The 23,337-nt window shown below is 41.1% G+C and overlaps 1 protein-coding gene across 15 annotated transcripts in view; it reads right to left on the bottom strand.

The window, feature by feature from the left end:
- Positions 1–17,634: 17,634 nt before the first annotated feature.
- The window catches only part of LOC308073544 (NACHT, LRR and PYD domains-containing protein 3-like), an 88,835-nt gene continuing 83,132 nt past the window's right edge, over positions 17,635–23,337 (bottom strand). For all 15 annotated transcript variants that reach the window (XM_080412482.1, XM_080412486.1, XM_080412495.1 and 12 more), the window contains 2 exons: positions 21,424–21,485; positions 17,635–19,878 (listed from right to left, as the gene is read on the bottom strand). In XM_080412482.1, coding sequence (XP_080268608.1) covers positions 19,334–19,878; positions 21,424–21,485 — 607 coding nt within the window. In that variant the 3' untranslated portion in view covers positions 17,635–19,333. The remainder of the gene's footprint in view (positions 19,879–21,423; positions 21,486–23,337) is intronic.

Here is a 23,337-nt window from a genome sequence, read left to right as displayed (position 1 = left end):
TGTGTGTGTGTGTGTGTGTGTGTGTGTGTGTGTGTGTGTGTGTGTGGACGCTCACTGTATCTCACTGAACCTGGCTTTTTAACATTTTGTGGAAACTAGAATAATCATGTTTTCCCTCTCTTATCTCTCCCATCTATCTGTCTGTCCATGCGTCCGTCCGTCCATCCGTCCGTCTGTCCGTCCGTCCGTCCATCCATCCATCCATTCATACATGTACAAGATGGAGCCCTGACCAAGTCCTGATGGATTTTGAGATGGGGCTGATGAACGCCTTCCGGGTTGAGCTGCCACAAACCCGCATTACTGGATGCTATTTCCACTTCTGCCAGAGTTTGTGGCGTAAAATACAGCACCTTGGTCTGGCAGGTCAGTGATTGTGTATTAACAGAACACAACAAAAAGTTATTTTGTTTTTTTCACAGGTTGAAGAAGAAATTATTTCAATTTAGAGGTGTTGTAGGTTATGTCTAGCATGGTTGTGAGTAAAATCTGTATAATAATAATAACAGCCAACATCTTGCCTGGCTATCCTAAAGCCCAGTTGACAGGAAAGATTTCTAATACTGATTGCAAATCTGACTTATTGGAATTTGATAATAATAACTTATTTTTCTTCACTCAACTTTTTACAGGTCCATATCGGCGGGATAGGCACCTGAAACAGTGGCTCAGGAAAGCCATGGCTACAGGATACCTCCCTGTTGCCGTCCTGAGGCAGAATTTCAGGTTCTTTTCCATGACCAGACAGACCCGCCGGCTGGTTCGTCGCTACCCCGCAGTAGGTGACTTCCTAGCCTACATGGAAGCCACCTACGTGGGGGAGCAAGCGCTATTCCCGCGGGAAGTATGGAGCGTCTATCAACGTCGCTCTGATAACCGCAGCAACAACGCAGTGGAGGGTAAGAACTTTAGAAGAAGATTTATTAACTTTATTATTATTATTAATATTATTATTAATATTATTATTAATATTATTATTACATTTATTATTATCATTATTATTCATTTCTCATTCCAAATCTGTTCTATTTGCTTCAATATCACTGAGCAACGTGGGAATGAAATGTCAATGTGCCATGTGTGCATGTAGCCTTTCTTATAAATCTATGATTATTTCAGGTTTCCATCACAGATGGAACGCACGGGTGGGCAGGTGCCACCCCAACATTTGGATCTTCATCCGCGTTCTGAAGGATGAACAAAAGCTTGTGGAGACGGTGTGCGCCATAGCAGAACGAGGGTCTCCACCACCGGCCCAACGGAGGAAATGGCGACAGCTTGAGGAGAGGTTTGAGAGTTTCTTTATACTAACAATAATTAAATGATAAAAGGCTGTAGGCATGGGGTCCAGGGAGCAGGTGGAGGCTTTGGCCTAAGCTTAGCTTGGTCATTTGAGGAGCATCCAGGGGAGAAGGAGTAGGGAGGGTGGGACGATCTGAGGCTGAGATGCAGAGGACTGGAGTTGGCTACTAGTTATTATAGAACTTATTGTGCACAACAAAAATGTGTTAACCTGCTAACATTAATATTACTATATTAATTAATTAATAATATTAATTAACTAAGGGTTTTCTCCAACAGGCTTCAGAGGCTCAAGTGCCACTACCGGAGAGGAAGGAGGACCCTGGAGCAGTACTGGGACGCAGCCCAACACATCATCCACAACTTTGTGTAGCAAAATAATCTTCACAATAAATGCTATAAACAGCATATACCAAAGTAAATTGTTTGTTGTTCTTTAACTATTTAGAATTAAAACATTAGATTATGTGAAAATAATTTGAAATATATATATATATATATATATATATATATATATATATATATATTCATATGATATACTATATTTAATTGATACATTTTGTTTTGCGGTTTTCAAAAATAGTTTTTCACAGAATCAAATTTGTTATGGTCATGATTCACCAGTAGCCATGATGGCTTGATTCTACGCTTAAAATAATTGATATCAATATTTTTGGATAATGGAAAAATTAATGGCCTTTTTTGGAGTGGAAATACTACATAGTTTCTGTTGGTTTCGTGATGGAAAAAAGGGGTTTGGACTTTATCACTTAATCACTCTTCACCAAAGTAATTTTGAGGTATTTTTTACTTTACTGGAGTATTTCCAATTTTCAGTAGTTCTACTTCTACTTCTACATCTCAGAGACAAATATTATATTGTAATTCACTACAATTATTTGACAATTTTAGTTACTAGTTACTTTATAGATTTTGATTATTATTACAAAATATATATTAAACACTTCAGCCCTTTTTGGCCATTTGAAAAGATCAGGTCTACAAGCTCAAAATGGTTGGCTTTGCAACGTATTGTGAGCTTGAAGATCTGTTATTTTTCAAAAGATAAATCCATTCAATATCTGGTACCCCCAGCCCTCCCTTACTGTGAAATATGGAATCAGGGGTTGTGTGTGTAGCCTATTCACTCAGGCCAAACCATTCTCTCACACTGCACGGTCAGTTTTGATGTTCATACAGTAGCCTACTGTCCATACCCTTTTCGGTATATGCGTTGTACTCTGATTTGCTCATTGGTTATTGTAAAAATTGGGATTCAGAACACACACACGCGCGCGCGCGCGCACACACACACACACACACACACACACACACACACACACACACACACACACACACACACACACACACACACACACACACACACACACACACACACACACACACAGAGAGAGAGCACCATATATAAAAACACTATATAAAAAAGAACGAGCGAGTTGATATTTCAAGATTATGTTTGGAGTGGAATGAGGAGATTGGCTGCAAAAGATAGCCTATATCCTCACATGGAAAGTTTATCAAGCCATCACCATTCATTCGCGGCCGACCTCACAGACACGCGCGCGCGCGCGCAAACACACACACACACACACACACACACACACACACACACACACACACACACACACACACACACACACACACACACACACACACACACACACACACACACACCCTGACGTGCGCTCAGTCATTTCATTCTGCATGGGGCAAAGCCCGTTGATGGTGATTGTACATTAAGCAGGCTACTATTACTATCATGACTCATACAGCAAATTTAAATAGACAGAAGCTATAGAGTGAAAAACGTCGCGCTTTGATGCGTTGTGAGCTTGTAGATCAGCTATTTTTGGGCAGCAAAGTGAAGGAGAAATTACAGAGTTATACAACGCATGATGCGCGCTGATCCGAAAGTTACATTTCAACATATATCATTTGATTGAGTATTAATCAAATCATAATTAATACACAGAAGTAACATAGACACTTCAGAGATGAGTTCTATACGTTAAAACTGAATCTCTCCAAATGCTTGCACTTGGACACACACTAAATAAAGTAGTGCCAATTGCTTTCGTGAAAGGACATACATGCAAGACAGATGAAATAATAAACTTTTATTTGATTAAATAAAAGGAGGATTAATGAATAATTAATGCACGGTAACTTTGATGTTGGTTGGGGTAATCGATGACTATAGCAACATGTCATCCCGACCCTATTTACCAAGTTAATTCATTCAGGAAATATTAGTATATTAATATTTAGAGAATACATAATTTTATTGACATTAAAATACAATAAATATAGCTGCTGTCGATTCGTCTATAGTCTCATCGGGACTCAGGGACCAAATAATAATAATATATAATAATAATAATAATAATAATAATAATAATAATAATGTTAATACAAATATATTATTAATATTAGAAATGGAGGTGTGTTGGTTGATCTAAATAGCGGTGTCTGGCTGTCGGAGTGGCGGGGTTTAAAAAAAAAAAAAAAAAAAACCCCACTCCGAACAATGGAAGTCAATGATCGATGTACCGGTGCGTCGAAATAGCGATGTGTAACCCCTCCTCCTTTGGTAGGTAGAGCACACTCCGAGAGACCCAATGCAGTTTATCCCAGAAAAAACTATTCATTATGGATTGTATCTTCTGTAACAGCCCAGCAGGGGGCTCCATACATTTTAATCTGTGCCAGAGTGTTGAAGCCACTAGGTTGTTAATAATAAGGACTCTTCCTCTGTAAGACATTTGAGGTAGCAGCCACCTCCACTTAGCCAACTTCCCCTCCACCTTCTCCACCACTCCTTCCCAATTTCTTTGTACACTCTGCTCATCTCCCAAATAGACTCCCAAATACTTTAAGCCTCCCCTCTTCCATATTAACCCTCCTGGCAACTGAGGCAGACCTTTAGACCATTTCCCAACTGCTAATGCTTCACTTTTGGCCCAGTTAACTCTTGCAGATGATATTTTGCCAAAACCTTCCACTAAGTTCGCTAAATTTGTTACATCATCTTGACTTTGTACAAAAACAATTAAATCATCCGCATATGCAGATAAAAAAAAACGTGTATTGAAACCAGATAAACTTAAACCATTAATACAAGACCTAATATTGTGCAGCAAAGGTTCAATAGAAATTGCGTAGAGCATACCCGACATCGCACAACCCTGTCTTACTCCTCGTGTTGCTTTAAAAGGTTTACATAGACCTCCATTAAATTTCAGTACACTTTCAATGTCTTCATACATCACCTTAATCCTGGCAATAAAACCATCACTGAGGCAGTACCTCTGTAAGACTTTCCAGAGGTAACAGTGCTCAGTGCGGTCAAACGCCTTCTCCTGGTCCAACGAAACCAGACCAGCATCTATGCCCAAAGAACCGGAGACGTCCAAAAGATCCCGAATTAGTGACACATTGTCAACAATGGACCTGCCAGGCACGCAGTATGTTTGGGCCCTGTGGATGACCTGGTCCATCACCTTCTTCAGCCTATTGGCCAGTACTTTAGACAGCATTTTGTAGTCTGTGCATAACAGAGAGACTGGTCGCCAGTTCTTTATGTCCTGTAAGTCACCTTTTTTAGGCAACAAAGTCAGGACTGCTCTCCTACAGCTCTGTGGCAGACAAGATTCCTTAAAACTTTCATTAAAAACATCCAAAAGATCCTCTTCTAGTTCATTCCAGAACTCTTAAAAAAATTCTGGTGGTAGTCCATCGATACCAGGGGCCTTTCCCCTTGCATACTCTGCAGTGCTGCATAGACTTCCTCTGAAGTCAGAGGAGCCTCCAGTTCTTTGTTAGTCTCCTTAGAGACCTTGGGCAGCCCACTGCAGAAAGAATCGAAAGCCTCCTCATCCTCACTGTACTCACTGTTGTACAGATGAGAATAAAAGTCCACAGCTCTCTGTCGTATCTCACTGGCATCAGTCAACATTTGTCCTTTGGCAGAGCGCAGAGCGTGGATGAATCTGCTCTGCCCCTTTTTCTTCTCCAAGCTGAAAAAAAACTTTGATGGTGAGTCCATTAGAGCTTCGCTCTGGAAACGGGACCGAACCAGCGCCCCTTGCGCTCTGGAGCCCAGCTGGTCAGCCAGTACAGCTTTTTTGTTTTTGAGGTCATCAATACTGCCTCGATTTCCTGTGGAAGCTGCAATATTCTGCAGTTCCACTATTTCAATCTCCAGATCCTTCATGGATTTGGTGATGTCATGAGAGACATTGAAAGTGTACTGTTGACAAAAATTTCGAATCTCCACCTTTCCACAATCCCACCATTGTTTTAAAGAGGCAAAATCTTTCTAGTTTTAAAAACTTGCCAAAGAAAAATAAAGCTCTCTTTAAAGTGCGTATCTAGTAACAGAGCAGTGTTAAAATGCCAATATGCAGACTTGTGTTTAACATTGGCAATAAACACATTACAAGACACCATGGAATGGTCAGAAAAACCAACAGGCAGAATATTGCACCCTCTAAAAACGTTAAAATGATGCTTAAAACAATAAATTCTATCTAACCTGGCCATAGAAAACAAATTCCCTCTGTTATGAACCCACGTGTATTGTCTATGCTTATCATGCATTCCCCTCCATACATCAGTCAAACTGTGAGTCTCCACCAGCTGTTTCATGGCCCGTTTTGAAGCACCATGAGGTTCAACATGGTTCCTATCAAAATTATCATTTTCTGTACAATTGAAATCACCAGATAAAAATAAAAACTCATCAGGCCCACACTGACTTAACACCTTACTTAATTCATCTAAAAACAAAACTCTGGCAAGTCCCACATTAGGAGCATATACATTAATAAACACCATAGTAAAAAGCTCATATTTGGCTCTTACCACCATCAATCTGCCTTTCACTATTTCCTCTACTTCAAATGACCTTGGAATAAAATCACTGGAAAAAAGAAGTGCAACTCCACCACTGCTACTGTGGAGATGACTTAAAATAACCTCCCCCTCCCACTCTTTCTTCCAGTCAGTCTCATTTAAAGTGTCACTGTGCGTTTCTTGAATAAACATTACATTAATGTTCTTCAATTTTACCATTTCAAATAAACATGCTCTTTTCCTCACATCTCTGGCCCCATTAATATTAAGAGTGGACATTTTGAAGTCACTCATGATTTCTGATGTGAGGAATAACAGCCAAAAAAACAAAAAACATAAAAACCAGCCAGTCTTACAATGCGGTTTTACTTTCATTTTTTTTTAGCTTTGGTTAGCCATTTTCTGAGCCTGTGCACCTCTGGTTGAGAAAAACAATCCTCTCCTTTTTTGTTTGTTTGAGATCTGAGAGATTTTATAAACAAATCCTTGTCTTCAAAATGATCTCCAATTTGTACATTTTTCATACTTTTTGTTACTTGCAGGAATCTTTTAATTTGCCAAATATCATATAAGGTTTCCTGTTGTGACCCAACCGAACCCTGTGAAACACTAACAAGACCAGACAGAGGCTCACAAGGAAAACTAGCTTGAGACTGGTTGTCCTCATCACTCCCTTCCCACCACTCTTCCTCTCCTCCCCCCTCCTCCTCCTCCTCCTCATCATCTGTGCCTACAGTAGACACACTCGCTGCCTGTTTTTCCTGTGGTATGAAATTACTGAGTTTCATTCCTTTCTTTGCTTGAGAGACATTATCTGTTTTGCACAATTTCATCTGTGTCCATCTGATTTGCTCCTACCTCATCATCTTTTTTACCAGAAATTCCTACATCGTCTTCATGACTGATATCTGCTGTATTCTGTTCCTGTCCTACATCATTCTGCTTATCCTGTTCCTCTCCTGTCTCCTGCTCTGTCCCCGTTTGCTCTGCCTGCGCTGTCTCCTCACCATTCTGAACCTGTGCGTTTCCCCACGCACCCTCCCCTCTTGTGTTCCCAGCGTCAGCCTTTTTTTTCTTCTCGGGACAGGCTCGAGCTAAATGTCCCCCTGCCCCACAACTGAAGCATTTCAAAGACCCAGAGCTTGCATATACAGTGTAATCAAAGTCCTCAACTTTAACATTAAACACTTTATCTAGTTCTTCATTCTTGTGAAGGATCATGAGAACCTGTCTTCTGTGCGACACAACGTGTTTCAAAAGCGGAGATTTACACCCCGACAGCACCTTTGTAATCGGGGAAACAAACTTCCCAAATCTCGTTAATTCCCTTTCCAAAGCACCATCAATGACAAACGGCGGAACATTTGAAATAGTGATCTTCTTAGCATGTGTAGAAAGCGGAGACACTGAAACCCCATTTATCATTTGATACCTTCTCAATCAAAGCATTAACTTTGTCGACACTGTCAACAAAGATCACAACCGCACCGTCATTTCGAGCGGCGGATTTAACACTGTCATAACCTACCACTTCTCCTACAGCTAACCCACATTCTTCTATTGAATAAGGGGGGGTAGCAGAGGCAATCTTAATACCGTGCTTTCGTTTTAACCCGGCCATACTCATGACCGCGACCAAACAAAGCCAACCAGCACCGCTGGCCGACCGAAAAAAGAAACACCAACCTGAAAAAAATCCAATATAACAACCTATCACTAAATAAAGAAAAAAAAGATGGAAACAAAGTTTTGAAAAACCTCTCCGAAGAGAAACAAATAATCAAACGCTCTCACACACTCAACAGCACACCCACACCTACTCAGAGAGAGAGAGAGAGAGAGAGAGAGAGAGAGAGAGAGAGAGAGAGAGAGAGAGAGAGAGAGAGAGAGAGAGAGAGAGAGAGAGAGAGAGAGAGAGAGAGAGAGAGAGAGAGAGAGAGAGAGAGAGAGAGAGAGATGAGAGAGAGAGAGAGAGAGAGAAGAGAGAGAGATGAGAGGAGAGAGAGAGAGAGAGATAGAGAACAGTATCTGGACAACATTGTTTACATTAGTCCCTTAAAGGGATAGTTCACCCAAAGAAATGACTTATTTTCTACCAATTACACACCCTGAAGCCTTGAATTCATGGAGTTTATTTAGTTTTAGTCACATTCCTGAGACACAATAATGTGATGAACAGAGTAAAGATGCTAATGTCTCTGGTAGGAGACTCAAAGTTGACACTTTGTGTCTCCTACCGGAAATACTAATAAATTCAAGGTTTCATGGGGTGTGTAAATGATAGAAAGGAAGTAATGTTTTGGCGTGAACTACTCCTTTGATATACCAATGCAATGAATTGAGGTACGTGTTCCATAATGTATGCAGGATTCTCCATTAGACTGGATGGAACTCTCTGCACTGAACATGATGATGTACAAGTGGAGGAGTGGACCAAGTAGAGAGGCCTGGGTCACATATTGGTTTAAGTCAGTGGTTTTCAACCTTTTTCATATCAAGGTCCAATGTCCATTATTTATTCTGCATTTGAGCCACAGAACCACCGTTTGATGAGGTTTAGACTCTCAGACACAAGACTTACAATATTTTGTTATCGTTGGATAAGATTTTGTCCACAATTCCATCTATGTTGTATTGATGTTGGTTCCATAGGAGAGATAAAAATACTTTTAATTAAGTAATGCAGATGTTTAACAATAATTTAACTCTTGAGAGCGTAAAATGAAACCAAATGGACCCGTAAGGGTCCATTGATTGATTGATTGATTGATTGATTGATTGATGTACTTTATTTAGTAAGACATGAGAACATCAGTACATGGAAGTACAAAAAAATCACAATACAAGGTCTACTAAACTGGGAGACTCATTAAGCACTGAGCTTGTTTGAGATGAGAACCCCATGCACACAAATCATGATGACATATAAGAGACAGACAGATATACACACTACTATACAGACCGTCATACAATCAGCTTTCAGGTTACTGGTATGAAGAGTGAAAAGAAATGTACAAGAGAAAAAAAGAAATAGGGGGGGGGGGGTTGGTTAAGACTTGAGGCCAAGAAGTAGCCTTAAAGGAGCATTACACCCCTGGAAGAACTTGCAGTCACTCAATGTTAATCATATATATATTAATGATCTATTATAATATAGTAGATAACAGTAGCAAAATTTCAAATTTGCACCCTATGGCCAGAAAAATATAGAAGTTTTGGATGACTGGGGTTTGGCTGCATTACTACAATGACCACAATGCTTTGGGGCACTGCACTTCCTTGTGGGGAGGAGGCTGCGTGGGGGCGTGGTCTACGTTGTAACTTTCCCCTCCCAGTTCTCACTACAACAACATCAACAAACACATACAGCACATTGCATTGGCCAGTGTTGCCATGTCTGCTTATTATAAGCGGCTGGTTTCTAAAATGTAGTTGATATTTGGGCTCGTTTCCAAATGTTTTGATTGTTGTTTAAACCAGTGGATCTCAAACATGTTCATGTACTTTTCCACGGACCCTCATCTGTGCACTGCGCGCCAACATATTTGCCAGGGAGACCCTACCAAAAATGTGTTGTTAAAATGTTTAAAGAATATTCCACATTTTGCACTTTTTTCCCCTCAAGATTTTTTGGAAAATAGCAGATCTACAAGCTCACACTGCGTCACATCGTTACGCGTTGTGAGCTTGTAGATCGGCAATTTTCAAATAGCCCATGTCTAGGTTTCAAGTGCTCTTGGCACAGGTATTTTATTTTGGGCTTGTTTTCATATACCTGGTTGCTTATTTCTCTCACAAGATCTGGCAACACTGAATGTTACGTTCCAACTTTTCCGACTTTTTTGTCTACCTTTGGATCACAAAACATGACATCGAAGCCATGTTCTTTCTTGGATCACGTGAAATACCCATTGCAAGTTTGCTATATCTATACCAGGATGTCAGTCCCATCATCACTGTGTCTTTGTTGCGCCAGCAAGCCAAGGTGAAACTATTAGTCTTGGCTGCTGTTGTATTGTGTTCTGTATTGATTTGATTGTATCTTATAGTAAACTAAATATATCATGTATAAATTAGCATAGTAACACTAAACGTGTGTGTCTGTGCGCGCGCGCACGTGCATCAAATGTTTTTCTACATTCCATCCCACCATGTAGATAGTCCGGTGCTGGTGACGTGACGTCCATCTTCTACTTGGGAGTCGGGACATCCATGGAGATGCAGCATAGTAGTCAACAATATAATAATAAAACAAAACGTTTCATACTCATGTCATGTGTGTCTCCTTATTTCTGAGAGCATAATGTTTCACTGTCATTTCCAGTTATATTCTTTGGACTAAACTTATAGAAAACATGGGCATTACTTTAGAATGACATGCTAATGTTCAAATACTCTTGTCATACACACAGCCTAATCGTTTTTTTCCTCTTTTTTCAAATGAGACCGTTTCATGCTTTCAATTGGTGTATATGGATAATATTAGGTTTTACTATAGCCTATTGTATCTAAGACCAGTAAAGTTGAATCCAATGTGCCGGGTCCCCAGAAAAATTATGATTACATGTAGAAGTAAATACTAACAGAATGTACAAGAGTTTTTCACTATTATATCTGTAATGCAATTATGTACCATTCTGCCAAATGAAAGACCATCTCCTATCATGAAACAGTTCAAAAGAACCCTTATAGAATTGGGGTTCACATTTTGTCATTATGAATGCTTATACAATGTAGAATGTACCGTGATCAATGAGTAGAGCAAGCAGGGTGTAAATGTAATCGTTTTATTTAGAAAAAGAACATGGTTGTATCTCAAAAGGCGAGTCCCAGGGGTCTTCATCAGCCGAACGTTACTCCATTTCCGCAGGCAGGCGAAACAACATTCTGTCCTGTTGAAAAGAACACATTAGATTACACTTGTAGATTAAATAGATATCATCCCACGTGAAGCCTAATCTATACTAATATTGCATGCAAGCCGCAAATAGCAGACCTACAAGCTCACAAAGTGTCGAGTCTGACGCGTTGTGAGCTTGTAGATCTGCTATTTTCGGGACCCGGCGACGTAGCCCTGAAACATGACTGTCATGGGGGAACTTCAACCTGGTGTTTGCACTTTCTACATGTACAATCCGTACATCTACATAAACGTTCGGATTTCAAATAAAAAGTGCTTATCCCATGACCACGGATGTTACAATTTGAATCGGGTGGGTCTAAGTACCAGTATCTTCCGTATTAAAAAAGCATTTTAATCCGATCAGTGGCCATTTATTATGCGACCCTTATGCGATCGGTTGGGAGGTTTATGAGAAAATGACCACCGATCAGATTAAAATGCTTTTATTTAAACAATACGGAAGATACGGGTACTTGCACCCAGCCGATTCAAATTGTAACATCCGTGGCCATGGCATAAGCACTTTATATTTGAAATCTGACAAGAGACAAAGCATAAATTTGGCTTGTCACACAAGTGGTTTAGCTTTGCATTTGGCTAGCTATGGAACGACAATGTAAACAACACTGCTCTGCGTGCATGCGTCTATCAGAAGTCAACTACACATTGTATACTACTACCCTAACTTTATTAATCTCTAACATTAAAGCAATCAAGTACAATTACACTTGGATTATTATGTCAAATTGGCATAACGTTTACAGCAATCATTACTTACTCTATAAAGCAATTAATCCAAGCTGTGTCCAGCATGATTTCAGCATACAGCCTGTTGAATTCCTCTGCGGTGGAGCTGCTCTTCTGTGTTTTATGGTTCAAATAAATATCTGTTGTGTTAGTATTCCTCCCACGGAGTGTTTACCGACGCGAGCAGGGAGAAAGAAGGCTGATCCCACTCTTTGGGAGACACCCCTTGGGGTGTGTGTGGGGTTGGTCTCACTGAGACACCATGTAGTGCGGACATAGGTGAGAACCCGCGGAAAACGTCATTTGACGCTATGGGCAGCAAAATCGGCGAAGTTCCCCTTTAATAGTTTGTTTTGGGATGTTTGGAGCCTTGTTTTTAAGGCCTTGGAGGTGTTGTGATACCATGAAGTGCATGCATAATCATAATAACCTTGTATGAGGGCCCCTGCAAGAATCTTCAGAGTATTCTTACTGACAAGACGATCAATCCTATACAAATAGCGTGTTCTTTGGTTAACCTTTTTGATCCTTTTTTCTGCGTTTTTGTTACCGGAGAGGTTTGCCTCCAAGATGGAACCCAGGTAGGTAATTTCCTCCTTTCAAGTTTGGTTTCATTTTACACTCTTAATAGTTAAAGATATAATATATTAATATAAGGGTCCATTTGGTTACCAACTCTCCAGCATTTAACTGGGGACCACCTGGAACCCCTTCAAGGACCACTAGTGGTCCCCGGACCACTGGTTGAGAACCCCTGGTTTAAGATGTTAAGCTTTTGACGCAGCTGTTCACCATCGCTTCATCAGTGGGATTAAAATACCTGGTCAGATGGCGCCATCAAGTGGCCAACCTAGGCCGTATAAAGTGGTTAAAACCTTTAAAAAACACTATTCATTTACCTGTGTTCATACTGGAGTGATCAAGGGTCCTATCCTGTCTTACCCCTTATCTCTGAACTTATTAGAATTTTTTTACAATTTTTAAAACATTTTAAAATAGTTCAACTAGCCGATCTACATAAACACGTTGTGAGCTTGTAGATCGGCTGTTTGAACTATTTTAAAATGTTTTTCAATGTAGTAAAACATGTCAAAGTAAAACCCTGACAACACCACATTACACCCATCACTTCAAATCTACTTTTCAAAGGACAACAAGGTAGGTTGTATAAGAATTGTATTTATTCACCATTAAGAAATAATATATATAACTGACCAGAACACCTTACCTGTTACCAATGCAAGCGTTAACACAGCCCTTGTAGGGTTTCTATTCCAACAACCAAACCTTGTAAGTTAAATAACCACCAACAATGATACCTCTGTCCCTAACTGTCCCTATTAGGAACCACAATGAACACAATAAACCAGGTGGGTTCAACCCAAATACCTCTTTTAGTTTCCTCCAGAAAATAGTGCAAAGATATTAAAGGTAGGAAATAACTATAAAATATTGCCGTGGCAATAAACTGTCATACATGTAAACTTAAGAGCACTTAGTTGGAAAGTGCCCTTTAAAACATACCTTACACTTGAATACAGGTTTTTAAACCTTTCAAATAAACCTGGGTAACTTATGGAATAAAAGGAATTACTATTTTAACTGGGCACAGTCAATTATGAAATAAACAGAAGCCTTTTAATTCTACCTGAAGAAACAATATATTACCTTATTGATACATTAGATAAATACCCTTTTTAGATATATAACTCCTATTCTCAGAAAGGATACAAATGAGCTTACACAATCATCAATATATCTTGTACAGTAGTGAGCCCACTGAAATAATCAAATAAAAAGCCGTCATAAACATGAACTAAATAACCTCGTTGCAGGCCTGATCAACGCTGGTGTTCAGTCAGTGTGAACAGAATGGAGACGCCTCTTCACTCAACGTGAGCCCAGAGTCAATGGGTTAACTCATTGGTTCTCAAAGTGGGGTCCGGGGACCACCAGGGCCCCTATAGGTAATTCCAGGGGGCCCCCAGTTAAATGATGGATTGTTAAGAAACAAATGGTTCCTAACTTTTAAAAGGAAATGGTTCCGAACATGGTTCCTAACTTTTGTAACTCAGAGTGTGTACAAATGGAACCAATTTGGTTCCATTTGTACACTCTCTGAGTTAAATTAACATAGCTTTTAGAATATAAATTGGGGTCCCAGAGATAGAAATGACGTTAAATGGGGGTCCATAGTCTAATGCATGTCAAAACTGGGGGGTCCTTGAAATGAAAATGGTTGAGAATAACTGCTAGAGCCATAAAAATCTTCTCTTATCTTGTCCCTGGCATATCTTTTCAAAATGGGGGTCCGCGGGCTAATAAGTGTCAATGTGGGGGTCCTTGACATGAACAAGTTTGAGAACCACTGGGTTAAAGGAGAATACCGGACAAATTAAGTGTTGTCTTTGATGTCTCGTTACTCACCGACCGACGTGAAAAGTGGCGTTCTTTTTTTCCATAGATTCCCATGTCGTAATTTTTTAAACCCCCTCCGTTGTCAGAATGGGAGCGCGTGGGTTAGGGAGATTCGTCTATTATAACCGAGGCAAAGTTGTTTTTCTCTCTACTCCTAGTCATTGTGGAGTCTCATGATAGTCAAACATGCGTTGAAATTTCCTGCGATTGGCCAACTCGTTCGCCATTGACGGTGGCCTCGCAGGAAATTTCAACGCATGTTTGACTATCATGAGACTCCACAATGACTAGGAGTAGAGAGAAAAACAACTTATAATAGACGAATCTCCCTGACCCACGCGCTCCCATTCTGACAACGGAGGGGGTTTAAAAAATGACGACACGGGAATCTATGGAAAAAAAGAACGCCACTTTTCACGTCGGTCGGTGAGTAACGAGACATCAAAGACAACACTTAATTTGTCCGGTATTCTCCTTTAACTCACCCAACGATCACAGTTCAGTGTCTCTTCCTGACGTTCCCAACACAGACCGTTCCAGTGGAATAGATGACTGCTCTCTCCCATCATGACACCAGAGGTGCGGTTACATGTCGGCTTTCCGACATGTCGCCTTTCCGACGGTTACTAACCCTATACCTAACCCTAACCCTAACCGCATGCGGAAGCCACTAGTCGAGTAGTGAGATGTCGGAATGGAAGGAGCACCCCCAGAGGTGCACCCAGCTTGTCCTGCAGCAGGGGGCGCTATATCTGGTTCCCTGTAGACGAGTCTTAATGTCTCCACAAACGAACGCAGGGGGTCCTAAAGTCTTTTATATGGGCTCTATGCACAGCAGCCATATTATCACTTCCTTCACAGGTCTTACCAATGATACTAATGAAGGCTCTGTTCCATTTAGTGTAGCACAGTGGTTCTCAAGACTTTCTAATTTCCACGACCACCACAACTCTGAGAGTGTACAAATGGAACCATTTGTACACTCTCAGAGTTACACACCGTAAGAGGCCATGTGGAACCCCCTCAAGGAACCATATGAGGGTCCATGGACCCCAATTTTAAGACCCAATGGTGTAGCAGAGTGTTTCCAGTGAGCCAACATGAACAACATGAACATGACTCTGTTTGAGCAGAATGGAACAGAGCCTTCATTAGAATCATAGGTAACACCTGTGAATGTCTTCACAATATGGCTGCTGTGCATAGAGCCTATTCTAAAACCACCCCCGGTGTAGCTGTTCACACTGGACGTTAGCTCAGCTAGCATGAGGCTAACAACAGTGTGACTCTAGCCGCCTGCTTACTGCAGTAAAATGTTAAAACCAGGCCTCGCCTAGACTCCAAACAGGACAAATATTAAACACTGTCAATACAGATGAGTAAACTCATTCAACACTTAAACACTAAGTGTTAATATTGTCACGTAATGCTCCTGTTTTGATTCGCATGCGAGTTCTTCAGACACACCAAAAACCTCTCCCTCCTATACTAAGCTGGCTAAGCACAGGCCGCACATCCCAGCTCGTCCCGCCCCCCCCCCCAACCAATCATACGCTTGGAAAAGTGATGGACCGTCATAATGACCAATCAGAGGTAGTTAAAAGGAACACAGTCTGAAAACACACTCAGTTCAAACGTGCAGATCTCCATAATGTCCAGCAGATGGCAGTGAAAGACCACATGCCAGATGTATTAAGCAGACTATATTTTCAATAGATCAATGGAGAAATTGATTGATTATTTCACAGTCGATACAAAACAAAGACACAATGAATCATACATCATTATAAATAATTGTGGATATTAATAGAATGTATATTATACACCAGTGGCTCTCAAAGTGGGGTCCTTGGGGTTGGGGGGCATTCCAGGGGGTCCCCAGCAAAAGTATTTAACATAGCATCACAATCATTTATTTATTGGCTATCAAAAATAGCAGATCTACAAGCTTGCAGAAAATATTTGAAGAAGACAAGGACCCCTAAATTGATATACTGTGTCATTTTAAGATTTCTTTGGCTATTAAAAAACAGCAGATCAGACCGGGTGCCACACTATGAGCTTGTAGATCTGCTGTTTTCCAAATCCTCAGTTTGTTGCTCGGTGGTGATCCAATTAACTTTTCCATGTCAAGGACCCCCAAAATCATATGTATTTTGCCTTGGACCTTGCAAATAAAAGGTGTGAGAACCACTAGTTGCGAACGCGGAAGGAGGCGCGGCGCCTCCGACCAAGTGGAGCTTACTATGTAACCGTGCTCGGGTTGTGTGTGTGTGTGTGTGTGTCTGCGTCTCTGTGTTCATGCTCTCATTGGCTTGCGCCCCCATGTGACTCACATGCGTGCACTGCCTGTAAGCAGCCACCCGAGTGCGCCAGAGTGCAGGAATTTAGACAATGCTCTGATTACAATGCACAACAGCCTGCAAAACACACACACACACACACACACACACACACACACACACAAACACGGATTACAAGTCCGTAAATACACAATATTTTCCAGCTGCGTTCATTCCAGCGTTCGCGCGTCTTACTTGTACTAGTGGACTCATAATGTGTCATATAGTGTCGTAGTAGATCAGTGTCATACATATTCTGAAGAAAACCTGGAGACTGACATTCAGTAATTGGTTCTTATGATAAAAATAAGAATAATAATGTTATGTAAGACAGAGAATCTAAGTCTTTACCACGGACACATTGATGAGCCCTGCTGCATGGCCATGGGCAGAAAGATGAAGAAACTGGACGTATGATTCTCATTGTAAAAGCAAATAAATATGATACAGTATGTAATGATAGGATATAATATCATACAGTATGTAATGATAGGATATAATATCATACAGTATGTAATGATAGGATATAATATAATACAGTATGTAATGATAGGATATAATATGATACAGTATGTAATGATAGGATACATTGTTGGTCTAGTGTGACGAATGCACTGAAGTGGAATGAGAGCTGGATGAACACGTTCATGAATAAACATATCTATGAATGATTGTGAACAGAACAATGAAACAATAACATATCACATGTGTTCTGATTATTGTTCACAGTGTATCATGTTAATGAGGAATCTAAACAGCACAGAGTAAGGATTTCTGAATAAGTTATCATTTAGAGATCTGTTATTTATGAGTGCTTCTGTAGGTCTATCCATCAGTGTGACAGTTTACAGTTGGTAGTAAGCTTTGTATCTATAGTGACCTGTATTGATTGATTGAATATTTTATCAGGCAGAAATGTAAAACAGCACAAGTACAGTTAATTACACTTTGTCTAAAAGGTCCGTCCAAAAAAGTCCTTGCGGTCTTGTTTCCATTGAGGTCGTGACATGACAACACTATGAATATTAATACACAGGAACAACGACAGACTGTCAAGAATACGTTTATTAAACTATTATTACTTCTACACATGATCATACAATAACATGTGAAGAATGAGAATAATATCACATTCATATTCAATGAAAACACAATAATGGAATGAGTGAGGAAACAATGATGTAATAATGAATCAATGAATAAACAACGATTGATTTGAGTTCATAAACACATTTAGTAGATGTTTGAATCCAGAGTGATTGACAAAGTCCAAGATGAGAGTCAAACTATGAGTCAAATCTGCTGTCAAAATGAACACTGCTCACATCACTCGGGTGGCTCAGTGGTAAAGTCACTGCCCACCACCACGGAGGTTGTGGGTTACAATCCACCGTGGTGCATCCGGCTTTGTCCAACGTCTATGTGAACACAACTGACCCGTGTTCAGGGGAGGGAAGCCGGGCGGGAGGAGGAGGATATATGTCACTGTATGTACTCCTACGGGGGGGGACTGGTCAGCGGGGAGTGTTGGGCGGGAGGAGTGGGACAAAGGCCCTACGTCCTGGTGGGGGCTCCTCACTGGCAGGTGAGCCAATAGGAGACAACACAGAGATGTGTGTGGGGAGGAATTCATTGGCATAACCACTAAACTGGGGAGAAACTTTGAAAAATGATTGGCTACTAAGTTAAAAACATATAATAGAAATAATGAACACTGAACACTGCTCACAATGTGTGGCTTTGTGACGTAGATCTTAGCTATTAGAGGGGGGGGATGAACCAATTACAGAACCCTGGGGGACTCCAGTCAATAAAGTATATGGGGTTAACTGGTTAAGTATAAAGGTTTATATACAATAAACAATATTGCTACTGTGATAATTACACGATCAAATATACAGTTTTCCTCAAGTCTATTCTTGTGTAAAAATATCAAAAATCAAATATTACATAAAATATGAGTTTGTATCATAAGAGACACAATATGACACTGATATTTACATCATCATCATCATCATCATCATCATCATCAGTGTTGATGGACAGTATTTATGATACATATTTATAAATGTATGGAGTGGAGGTTTGTTCACTTTTATCTAATCTAATCTAAGATCTAAAGCTCCCTGTGGTGATGACTCATTTATACCATAGAGTTTGACATTAATATGGATTTGACCAGGGACCCCCATTTGAACATATTTGTGCCAGGGACCCCCATTTGTGCCAGGGACCCCCAAACAACATTTGTGTTTTTACAATAGGGTACAAAGTAGGGTCAAGGGGCCCAGGGGGGTCCTTGAGGGGGTTCCAGGGGGGTCCTAAGCTAAATGATTAAATATACATTAATAGCATCAAACTCAGTGTAACAATCTACAAGCTCACAATGTGTCGTAATGTGATGTGTTGTGAGCTTGTAGATCTGCTATTCTAGGAAACATGTTTTAGTTTTTTATATATTTATATAATTTGTAACATTTTTAACACAAATCTTGTCTTATGGGGGTCAAAGGTCAAAAATCTACAGGAGCTTTAATGTGTGACTGTCACTGTGCTGCTTATTACATCATCATGATGATGTCACCGTGATGTCATGATGAGTCACTCATGCCCAAATATGGAGTCCATGACGTCAGACTCAGCTAGTCTCAAAGTATCCTGGCAACAGTGGTAACCATGACAACCTGCACTCACTCAAACATGTTGAGTAACCATGGTGACCTGATGTCATCCTCACATAGAGACTCTATCTCTGCTCACACAGACACACTGAGGAGGACCAGGGGTCCAACCTGAACCCAGCAGAGAGAGGTTCAGAGAATGTGTTCTGGACAGTGTACAGGTGTGCCAGTGAGTCAGAGGACCCTTTATAGAAGGACAGAGTCCCAGCAGGCCAGTCCAGATAAACTGCTACTCTGTTGGAGCCAGAGGGACTGACAGGGAGGACAGTCTGCTTACTATTGTGTCTGACAGTGTAACTGTTACCATGACGACCATCACAGTCTAGACTCCAGGACTTGTCATTGTATCCAAGCTTACAGTCACCACCACCTCCTTTCCTGCGGATCCCTCTGTAAGTCACTGCTATAGAAACCCCTAAACTCCACTCTACCTCCCAGTAACAGCGTCCAGTCAGACCCTCTGTACACAGAACCTGCCACTGTCCATCAAACCTGTCAGGATGTTCAGGATATGATTGAACCTGTCCCCCCTCTGTCACCTTTCTGTTGTTCTCAGACAGAGAGAGGTAGTTGTGTGCTGTGTTTGTGTCCAGTGTGAGAGGATGGAAATCTGATGAGAAAAACAACACAGTAAACATTAAATACATCATTCACTGACTGACACACACACACACACACACACACACAGCCCTAAGATGTCAGATCAAGCTCGTGTTATAAGCTTGTAGATCAGGTATTTATTTTAAATGTTGCTGATCTACAAACTCACAACCTGTTTGTTTGTTTTCTTTTTTTTTTACTTAAATTTTTATCCCACGATTTTGTAACCCTATTTTTTACACCCAGTGCCAATTGTCTATGTAATCCTAGGCACTACCTTCCCTCTGCCAACCTAGGGAGGCCAGGGCCGAGCTCATGCCTCCTTCAATGCATGAGAGCCAACTGACCTTCTTATCACCTGACAGGGGAGAGGTTCCCTGGTTGGACGTAGCGCGTGGAAGGAACACGTTATTCCAACCAGTTCCTTTCCCCTCCATCAGGCGCCCCGGCTGGCCAGGGGGAGGCAGTATAGTGACCAGGATTACTGCATGTTTTTTGTGAGGGTACCTACCCTAGGAGACACGGGGAGAACATGCAAACTCCACACAGAAAGGCCGTTTCGCCAACTCCACCTAGGGTATGGGCACTGATGACGCGGAGGAGAGAACACGCCCCCAGCGCCCACAGCGTCCCCTGCGGGAATCGAACCCAGGACCTTCTAGCTGTGAGGCGACAGCGCTACCGACTGCGCCACCGTGCCCCCTGTTTGTTTGTTTTCACTCGAAATAATAAAAATGTATCGTCTCTGTCGGCTGGAAACCTTGTATGGCCAAAACATGTATTTTCTTAAAGGGATAGTTCACCCAAAAAATGACTTATTTTCTATGGATTACACCCCCCATGAAGCCTTGAATTCATGAAGATTTTTTTTGTGTTTGTCGCATTCCTAAGCCAATAGTTTAATGACCGGTGGAAAGATGCTAATGTCTCTGGTAGGAGACTCAAAGTTGACACTTTGAGTCTCCTACCGGAGCCACCGCCGGTCATCAAATTATTGTCTTAGGAATGAGACAAAAATAAAAAAAATCTCCATGAATTCAAGTCTCCATGGGGTTGTAATCCATAGAAAATAAGTCATTTTGGGGGTGAACTATCCCTTTAATCCCTTTAAAACATTTTAAAATAGTGAAAATAGCAGATCTACAAGCTCACAACGTGTCAGAGATACAAGGTTTCTGCCCGACGACAACACAGTAAAATGTGAGTCAGAATGTCTTAAAGCCTCCAGGTGAGAAGTGACTTTCTGTGAGAAAATGTTTACATTAAGTTTATGTGAAATGACATCAATGTAATATTAATCTAAATCTGCAAAGTAACTAGTAACTAAAGCTGTCAAATAATTGTAGTGGAGTAAAAGTACAATATTTGCCTCGTAATGATGTAATGGAGTAGAAGTAAAAGTATTGAAAATGGGAACTACTTCGGTAAGTAACAAATCCTCAAAAGTATACTTAAGGACAGTACTTGAGTAAATGTACTTAGTTACTTTACACCACTGTAAAACAGTGTATAAAATGTTAATGTGTGATATTGACACAGACAGACAGATACTCACATTTTGTACTGAGTTGAGTAATGAGTTGAGAATTAAGACAATCTTCTCCTCCATGTTTCACTCTGTAGGAAATAGAACAACAATGCATCAATGTCTAACTGTCTAACACAACGTCTCCACTACCTGACACTACAGTGTTTCTCCTATCATTATCTTGGCCCTGCAGCCCATCCAGACATACTCACTGCTGCCCAGTTTGGATCTCATCACCTCCTCAGACTCCACCTTAACCCCTAGCACTCCACTCTCCTTTATCCCTTCTTAATGCAAGTTTACTATGCAGATATATCTTGCTCTTAATGCAAGTTTACTATGCAGATACATCTTGTTCTTAATGCAAGTTTACTATGCAGATACATCTTGTTCTTAATGCAAGTTTACTATGCAGATATATCTTGTTCTTAATGCAAGTTTACTATGCAGATATATCTTGTTCTTATCTTATATATATATACACACATTTTTTTTTTTTTTGCTCACACCTTCCTCTTTTCTTTTTTTTTTCTTAAATTTTTATCCCACGATTTTGTAACCCTATTTTTTACACCCAGTGCCAATTGTCTATGTAATCCTGGGCACTACCTTCCCTCTGCCAACCTAGGGAGGCCAGGGCCGAGCTCATGCCTCCTTCAATGCATGAGAGCCAACTGACCTTCTTGTCACCTGACAGGGGAGAGTTTCCCTGGTTGGACGTAGCGCGTGGAAGGAACACGTTATTCCAACCAGTTCCCTTCCCCTCCATCAGGCGCCCCGGCTGGCCAGGGGGAGGCAGTATAGTGACCAGGATTACTGCATGTTTTTGTGAGGGTACCTACCCTAGGAGACACGGGGAGAACATGCAAACTCCACACAGAAAGGCCCTTTCGACAACCCCACCTAGGGTATGGGCACTGATGACGCGGAGGAGAGAACACGCCCACAGCGTCCCCTGCGGGAATCGAACCCAGGACCTTCTAGCTGTGAGGCAACAGCGCTACCGACTGCGCCACCGTGCCCCCCACACCTTCCTCTTGACAGTACAACATCTACTCTCTGTGGGGTTCAGGTCAGGTCAGTTGTCTGGTCAGTACATCACAGTAATACCATGGTCAGTACACCAGTTACTAGTAGTGTTGACACTGTGGGCAGGAGCCGAGTCCTGATGGAAAAGGACATCAGCATCTCCATAAAGCTTGTCAACATAGGGAAGCACAAAGTGCTCTAAAATCTCCTGATGGATGCTGTGTTGACTCTGGACTTGATAAAACACAGTGGACCAACACCAGATGACATGGCACCCAAAATCATCAGTGACAGTGAAAACTTCACACTGGAGTCAACACAGCATCTACCAGGAGATTTTAAGCAGGACTTGGCATCTGCCCACTTTGTCAACACTACTAGTAACTGGTGTACTGACCATGGTATTACTGTGCTTAACTGACCAGCCAACTGACCTGACCTGAACCCCACGGAGAATAGATGTTGTATTGTCAAGAGAAAGGTGTGAGACACTAGACTCAACAATACAAATGAGCTTAAAGGGATACTTCACTTTCACATAAAATAAACATTAAAAAAAAATATTTAAAAAAAATGAAAGAAGTTATGGCAAAATAAAGGCCCCCTCACACATTAGTAGGACACTCTAATGCGTGAGGGGGCCGTGATTTTTCCATTACTTTTTTCATTTATTTTTAATATATTTTTTAAATGTTTATTTTATGTGAAAGTGAAGTATCCCTTTAAGGCTGCTATCAAAGCAAACCTGGGCTTCCATAACACCTCAACAGAACCACAGGCTGATCACCTCCATGCCACGCCCCATTGATTGCGAACGCGGAAGGAGGCGCGGCGAAGCCGCGCCTCCGACCAAGTGGAGCTTACTATGTAACTCTGCTTGGGTTGTGTCTCTGTCTGTCTGTATCTCTGTGT

This window comes from Gymnoscopelus braueri (genome assembly GCF_963280865.1).
Source record: "Gymnoscopelus braueri genome assembly, chromosome: 18".
NCBI lineage: Eukaryota > Metazoa > Chordata > Actinopteri > Myctophiformes > Myctophidae > Gymnoscopelus > Gymnoscopelus braueri.
Note: the sequence above shows the minus strand (reverse complement) of the source record. Positions and strands in the feature narration are given on the sequence as shown.